Source organism: Oncorhynchus mykiss, chromosome 2 (assembly GCF_013265735.2).
Source record: "Oncorhynchus mykiss isolate Arlee chromosome 2, USDA_OmykA_1.1, whole genome shotgun sequence".
NCBI classification, from domain to species: Eukaryota; Metazoa; Chordata; class Actinopteri; order Salmoniformes; family Salmonidae; genus Oncorhynchus; species Oncorhynchus mykiss.
The window spans coordinates 88,621,888-88,630,379 of record NC_048566.1 but is presented as its reverse complement, the minus strand read 5'-3'; the positions used below and the strand labels follow the sequence as shown (position 1 = coordinate 88,630,379).

The following is an 8,492-nucleotide window of genomic DNA, read 5'->3' as shown; positions in this document are numbered from 1 at the left end:
TAAGACAAAATACATAACTGCCCTCTTTATTAGCCTGTTGTTGGTTTATGAATGTTGAATGTTCAGAGACAGTTCAGTTTATCAATTAACAAGAAAAGACCATAATCATAGTTAACTATCAAGTTGCGTCCTAAACATCCTGAATTAGTCCTTCTAAAGTACTCCAGCCAACTACAGGTGCAGTTACAGAGTACATGCTACCACCTATAGGCCACCATAGAACATTGCACTCAAATGCTAAATGCAGTTTGTCTTTCATAAAATTACTAGGCTGTGCGCTTCTGTAAACAACCAGGTTGAACACAGGATATTGATGTAACTGAAGACTGCGTTAGCCCACTGAGCTAAAGCCTAGTTGTTAGCTCTGGTTGCTAACACAAGTCCTCAGGCAAAGTTCCTCATCTTGTAAGTGTAGAGCCCTGCTACACTTCTAAAGGACATCAATTATGTTGTGGTGGATATAGCTTTACTCAAAGACGCACAATAATAATACGATTGTCACAGCGAAATACAAAAGTGTTCAAAAGTGCAATTGGTCAACATTACAAACCCAAAATACTTTGTCAGATTTGGTTAAAAATGTTCTGTGGACTAATATTTGTTTTAAAACATGTTAAATCATTGTTGAACTAACAGTGAATAAAGTGCATATACAAAACAGCTTCAATCTTTAGTTATCTAATGGGAATAAAAATATATATATGTATTCTTTTAACATTCACTCAGTCTCTCACACTTAATAAAAAGTACATTATTTATAACATCCAATGCACTTGCCTGGGTATCAGTGATATAATAAATAATTATTGTAAATAATAATGCAGAAGTTTTGTTTTAATTATGTTAAACAGTCATTTAGACTAAAAGCTCAAAATAGTTGATAGAAATCATCTCACCCTAACATGTTGATTAAAGAGAAAATAGAAAGCTTTATCCTGGCTAAAACATCCATGAGATTATTGTACTTATTTTCACATTTCATGAAATTACAAACCATTCCCACAGTGTGTGGATTTCAAAATTAAAGTATTCATGTGACTACAGTGATTTATGCAAAGTTCAACAGCAGTTACAGAGCTGCCTATAACAGTTAATACTAAAACATCTACTATTATCCAGGATTCAAAGCGCAATTCTAAGAGTAGGTATAACCAAGCTGAACGGAAACAATGTGGCCAACTTATTAGGTACACATCTAGTACCAGGTCGGACCCTCATTTGCCTCGAGAACAGCCTGAATTTTAAAGGGCATGGAAACGTTGCTCAATTGATATTAAGGGACCTAAAGTGAGCCAGGAAAGCATTCCCCACACCATTACACCACCAGCTTGTACTGTTGAAAAAAGGCAGGATGGGGCCATAGACTCATGCTGCTTATGCCAAACCCTGACTCTACCACCAGCATGACGCAACACAAACCAGGATTCGTTGGACCAGCCAGTGTTTTTCCACTCCTCAATTGTCCAGTATTGGTCATCATGTGCCCACTGGAACCAATTCTTCTTGTTTTTAGCTGATAAGAGTGGAACCCGGTGTGGTCGTTTGCTGTAATAGCCCATCTGTGACAAGGACCAGTGAGTTGTGTGTTCTGAGATGCTGTTCTGCACACCATTGTTGTACTGCGTCAATATTTACCCGTTTGTGGCCCGCCTTTTAGCTTGCAAGATTCTTGCCATTCTCCTTCGACCTCTCATCAACGAGCTGTTTTTGACCATAGGACTAAATGGATGTTTTGTTGTTTATCGCACAATTCTTGATCAACCCTAGACTCTGTCATGCCTGGAAAGCCCAGGAGGCCGGGCCTCTGAGATACTGGAACCGGCGTGCCTGGCACCGATGAGCAAACCATGCGTAAAGTCGCATAGGTCAGTCGTTTTGCACATCCTAACATTCAATCGAACAGAATGCCTCGATGCCTGTCTGCCTGCTTTATATGGCAAGCTACGGCCACGTGACTCACTGTCTGTAGAAACAAACCATTTTCATGAATGGGGTAGTGTACCTAATAAGCTGGCCACCAAGTGTATATACACACCTTTAAATCTTATATACACATCCACTTTGGAGAGCAATCATGTAAAAATATGGAAAAGTAAAAAAGAGAACATAAAATAAATAGAACCAGTGGTTAAAATTGCTAAATGTGACTATCTACATACCCCAAAACTAGGCCAAGGTTTTTTCCTGATGAGGAAAACTACAGGCCCTACACAAGTCAGGAAAAACCCCAAACTATTCCCGATGTCAGTTTGTCTGTCACTAGTTTATCAAAGTGTCTTAGTGTTGAGCAGTTTAAGGTCTGTGTGGATGGCCTGCCTCATCAGCCAGGTTGAGGATATAGCCAGCTATGTCCTCCTCTGTAGGGGCATCAGGCATCACCCACGACTCATTAGCAGCGGTCACTTGCAAGCGGCATATCGGACAATTCCTGCTCTGCCCACTCCTATGAAAACAAACCAATTCATTGAATTGACTCAAATTACCCATGAAAATGGACCTTGTGACAACAGATTTATCTGTGGACTGTTGTGGCTTGTGTCCATCTCTCTTACCACTTGTCAATGCACTTCTGACAGAAGCTATGAGCACAAGGCAGGATGAGGTCAGATTTCCCATCCATGCAGATACAGCACTCTTCCTCATCAGTCAACTGCTTTACCCTGTATGGGAATAAACACAACGGCTTGCATCACAGACAGATCACTCAGCTTCCAGACTTCCTCTTTCTCACAATTGAGAAGAGCAAAGTAATAAATGAGACTTGGAAGGATGGCAACGCAAGACTACACACAGAAATATGAAAGAAAACAGACACAGTGATGTACTAACCTGCCCATCCACATGCTGGCCTGACAGGAGTCCCCTGATGGGAGGTTTCCAGACGGGAGCCTGGCGCCCTCTGCTGACAGCACCTCTGCTGCCTGGCTGGTAATGTCACGGTACAGCTGAATGAACTGGTACAGGTTCATGATGCGAGACGCCTCCACCATCCCATTCTCTTTGTTGATCTGACAAACCACAGGGCAATAAGACACTTTTCAGTCTCAAAAACATGCACATGCCATGAACACACACTGCAAATGACAAACAATTTAAGTTTCAAAAACACACACATGCTGCGTAAACAGCTAGCGAGAATGGAGACAAGTCTTATTCATGAGAGACCAAATTCAGTTTGTCCCTCTCTCACCTTGGTACAAACTATCCTCACAGCCACTTTCCACAGAGCAGAGGCGTCCGAGCCAGTCTGGACTTCAAAGAGCAGGTGTTTTTGCTGTCCAGCTGCAAGCTTAGCTGTCCTGTCCAGTTCACATTCATGGAGAAACATTGTTTAAATTATTTGACCGTATCTCACTAACGGGAACAATGTAATAGTCATGGAGAAGATTAGGCTCACCCCCACCAATTAAAGGGATGTTTGATTATCATGAGTCATGACATTTTTGCAATATTTTATGATCACTCTTAAAGTTATCTAAGAGTTTGTTTTGCCACTGGTTAAGTGCTGTCGTCCAACCAAAGCAATGCATTTTCTGTTCAATTCAACACGGACACCAAACTACCCTTATTTTCTGTCACTTACTGCCTATGAGAGCTAAAGGCCTACTGATTGGGGAAGAGACTCGGTTAAATTCCAGTTGGCCGAGAATGATCTAGCTAGAGCTGGGACAATAATCGACACCGACCATACCGATCACGTAACGATATCAGCAAAATGCCTGCAATAATAAGTAGCCTATACTATAGAAATGTGAAGTTTGAAATGAAATGCATTTACTATTATGTGCGATTGTTAATGGGACAATTGATAGATACAACCGTCAAACTATTAGTAGTAGTTTAAATGATAATTTTAAAAATGTAAACGTTCCATTTATCGTTATATCAATTCAGGCAATTTATCGCCGCTCTCTAGCTCTTGACTATGTTCATAATCTGGATTGTGTCAGTTAATAACCAGTGGTGTAATTGGATAATGATCAAGAAGTGCCAGAGGAGGACCGGTATCACTTTTGGGCCTTAGCCTACCATCTGGAAATGAAAGACAGCTATTCTCTTTGCCTACTGACTTATTACAAAGAACAGTGGAAACATGGAGTATATTAACAGTATGACAAAACGTGGTCAGCCTTACATGTCATTGAGCTCTGCCACCCTGCCCAGGAACTCCTCGTAGTTGAGGTAACCGCTGTCTGTTACCAGCCTGGCGTGTTTCATCAGCTTCTCAGGTAGACTGGTCATCACCGCCTGGCCTGAGATCTGCTGGCCCATCCCGACCGCGCTCACACAAAAGCACTATGAGAAGACGGTGCAGGGGGGCCTGACCGGGGGAAACCCAAACAAACACAAGCAAAGTCACCAAGTCATTTACCTACTGTCTAGAGCAGTGGATCCCAAACTTGTTATAGTCTCGTACCCCTTCAAACTATCAACTTCCAGCTGCGTACCCCCTCTTGTACCAGGGTCAGCACACTCTCAAATGTAGTTTTTTGTCATCATTGTAAGACTGCCACACACACACACACACAATACATTTATTAAACATAAGAATGAGTGAGTTGTCATCACAACCCGGCTCATGGGTAGTGACAAAGAACTCTTTATAGGTCCAGGGCACAAATAATAATAATATAATAACAATCAATAATTTCTCTCTTTATTTAACCATCTTACATATAAAACCTTATTTGTTAATTGAAAATTGTTAATAACTCAGCACAGGTTAATGAGAAGGGTGTGCTTGAAAGGATGCACATATCTCTGCAATGTTGGGTTGAGAGTCTGTCTTAAATCATTTTCCACACACAGTCTGTGCCTGTATTTAGTTTTCATGCTGTGAGGGCCGAGAATCCACACATAGGTACGTGGTTGAAAAAGGCATCAGTGTCTTAACAGCGCAATTATTCTGGAGCGCAGCCCAATCCAGAAACCTGGCAGTGGTTAATGATTAAATAACATGTTCACAGAATCGCTTGTTGCATTTTCTCTTGTTCAGATATCGGTAAGTGGACTGGAGGCAGAGCATGAAAGGGATAACGAATCCAGCTGTTTGTGTCATCCGTTTTGGGAAAGTACCTGCGTAATTGCGCACCCAATTCACTCAGGTGCTTCGCTATATTACATTTGACATTGTCCGTAAGCTTGAGTTCATTTGCACACACAAAAAAAAATCATACAATGATGGAAAGACCTGTGTGTTGTCCTTGTTAATGCAGACAGAGAAGAGCTCCAACTTCTTAATCATAGCCTCAATTTTGTCCCACACATTGAATATAGTTGTGGAGAGTCCCTGTAATCCTAGACTCAGATCATTCAGGCGAGAAAAAACATCCCCCAGATAGGCCAGTCGTGTGAGAAACTTGTCATCATGCAAGCGGTCAGACAAGTGAAAATTATGGTCAGTAAAGAAAACTAAGCTTGTCTCAATAACCAGCCCCTTGATAACCAGCTTCGGTAAGTTGTAAAAGCGTTACATGGTCGCTGCCCATATCATTGCATAGTGCAGAAATTACACGAGAGTTCAGCGGCCTTGCGTTAACAAATTTAACCATTTTCACTGTAGTGTCCAAAACGTCTTTCAAGCTGTCAGGCATTCCCTTGGCAGCAAGAGCCTCTCGGTGGATGCTGCAGTGTACCCAAGTGGCGTTGGGAGCAACTGCTTGCACACACGTTACCAGTCTACTATGTCTCCCTATCACGCCATCAGTACAGATACCAACATGAGCAGCAGCTACATTTGGCTACATACAGACTGTTACTCAATTATGAGGAATTTTTACCTCATTACAATATCCCTGTTACACCTAGAGAGTTCGCCATAGTCTTTGATGCTATTCCATCTGGAACTCTCATGTTGTTTAGAGGTGTAACCAGACCTCACCTTCCTGACCTGCCCTTGCTTGATCCAGTTGTCGCTCCAATAGTAAACATGTGTTTCTCCTTGCTCCCTCAGAATAACAGATCTATACGTGCTTAATTTCAAAAGGGATATTGTATCCATTCCTTATGTCACAACTTACTGAAATTCTTGTCAATAATATCGGAAAAAAGTATAGTTATTACCACATAAATACCTGCTTGTTAACAAGGTCAGAGGTCTAATTCAGAATGATCTGTAAGTATTACATGAAGACACTCAGACATGAACAGTACTTTTTATGTTGAGCATCCAGAAACAGTTTCTACATGTAAAGAAATTATGGAAAGATATTCATAGTTGAATAATTGTTAATATTCTTGATTACTTGTTTTTTTAATGGGAGAACGTTCTGCTCCCTTAACTATAAAAAGGATAAAGAAAAACAATTCTCAATCTAATTGTGCTAATGGAAAACTTTCATATTGATAAATGTAAATTCACTTGTAATGAACCACTCTTCCGTGTTTTCTATAAGGAATTCGAGCAGTACATTAAACCATTATATATTCTTCTAATAAGAAAGCTGCTAAAACAATCAATGTGTGCATCTTTTAAGGTATTTGTATAATCTGTCATTTGTTGTACCCCCTAGCATATGTTATCATTGTCTGTTTGTATATTTCTTGTATGCATACCAGTTTTTCTGCAATAAAATAAAATGTGACCAAAAAAGAGACGTCAGACGTCAAAAACGTCAGTTAGCAAGCTAGCTAGCGTAGTTTGCCTTGAAACGAAAACTTGCTGTCACACGAAAGGCTTGCCCAGCCTTTGGCATTTTATCTACAGTACTGCATCTGGCACATGCATCACACTAATTATCTACGTTAGCTAACTAACGTTATCACAATTCATTTATTGGTAGGCTCAGATGCTAACTTAGATAGCTAACGCTAGCTAAGAGAAAAACACAAGCCCATATAAGAAAATCAGTCTACATTTGGTTCAGTTCAGCTTACCTGGTATTGCTACGTGTCAACATCGATATTTCGCAAACCACATGCAATCAGCAACGTTTATTTTGTTTGAGTGTCTGTGTTGTGGTTTTTGTGTGCTGGCAAGCCTGTCGTAGAATGATGACGAAAGAAAATAGTACGCAAACGTCGCACTGGATTTTTGATGCAGATCACTGGTGGCTCTCAAACAAAATTACTGCCAACTCAATTAATTAATTAATGTGTTCTTAAAGAAATAAATAACTGGAATAGTAATAAAAACATGGACAGTCAAACATTTTGCACAATGTTTTTTATGTTTGTGTATATTAGTATTTTGCAACTAAGCAAATTCATGAATGTAGGCTACACCAGAGAAGAGCCAAAGCGAGAGGGTAAGCAGCAATGCCAGAGATCAACTGGGCCCACTGTGCCACCATCAGGATTTTGTTTTACACATTGCCTTAGGACAAGTTACTTCTCTACTGTTTACCATGCTTGCCAAATATCAGAACTCAAAATCAAACTGTTCATGCAATATAATGTTTTGGACCATTTTCAATTATGTTTATAACTTTGAAACATATTCTTCTACAGAACCGGAAAGTTTACAGAAACAGAAAGTTTGGGGCAGAAATTGCTGTCCAAAAAATGCTTCACAGAGTTCAGAGACACATCAACTGTTCAGAGGAGACTACGTGAATCAGGCCTCCATGTTCACATTGCTGCAAAGAAACCAATAAGAAGAAGACAAGCAATGGACATTAGAGTGGTGGAGATCTGTCCTTTGGTCTGATGAGTCCAAATTTGAGATTTTTGGTTCCAACCGCCGTGTCTTTGTGAGACGCAGAGTTGGTGAGCGGATGATCTCTGCATGTGTGGTTCCCACAGTGAAGCATGGAGGAGGAGGTGTGAGGGTGTGGGGGTTCTTTGCTGGTGACACTGATTTATTTGGAATTCAAGGCACTCTTAAGCAGCATGGCTACCACAGCATTCTGCAGCCATACGCCATTCCATCTCGTTTGGGCTTAGTGGGACTATCATTTGATTTTCAACAGGAAAATGACCCAAACACATCCAGGCTGTGTAAAGGCTATTTGACCAAGAAGGAGAGTGATGGAGTGCTGCATCAGATGACCTGACCTCCACAATCATCTGGCCTCAACCCAATTGAGATGGTTTGGGATGAGTTGGACCGCAGAGTGAAGGAAAAGCAAGGTGTTTGTAATGTTTGGTATGCTCTATTTTATTATTTAACTAGGCAAGTCAGCTAAGAACAAATTATTTACAATGACAGCCGACCAAAAGGCAAAAGGCCTCCTGCAGGACGGGGTCTGGGATAAAAATGTAAAAAAGACAAATAACACAAGAGAGATAACACTACATAAAGAGAGACCTAAGACAACATAGCATGGCAGCAACACAACAACATGGTAGCAACACATGGCATCAGCACAAAACATGGTACAAGCATTGGGCACAGACAACAGCACTTAGGGCAAGGTAGATATATACATAGTGTATATACACATTCAAATACAACACAGTCATGGGAAGCACAAATAAAACATTACAAATCACTCAGAAAAATAAATCTCTCCACAAATAAGTCCCCAATCAGTACTTTGAATTGCCCGAAC

The 8,492-nt window shown here is 40.6% G+C and overlaps 1 protein-coding gene across 1 annotated transcript; it reads right to left on the bottom strand.

Annotated features, from left to right (window-relative positions):
• Positions 1 to 22: 22 nt before the first annotated feature.
• On the bottom strand, positions 23 to 7,011 carry LOC110499106 (RING finger protein 141). The gene is made up of 6 exons (XM_021576018.2): positions 6,877 to 7,011; positions 4,136 to 4,321; positions 3,191 to 3,299; positions 2,830 to 3,008; positions 2,553 to 2,660; positions 23 to 2,443 (listed from the first exon to the last, which is right to left on the bottom strand). Exons 2-6 carry the CDS (start codon positions 4,270 to 4,272, stop codon positions 2,293 to 2,295), a joined length of 684 nt encoding a protein of 227 aa, XP_021431693.2. The 5' UTR covers positions 4,273 to 4,321; positions 6,877 to 7,011; the 3' UTR covers positions 23 to 2,292.
• Positions 7,012 to 8,492: the final 1,481 nt, after the last annotated feature.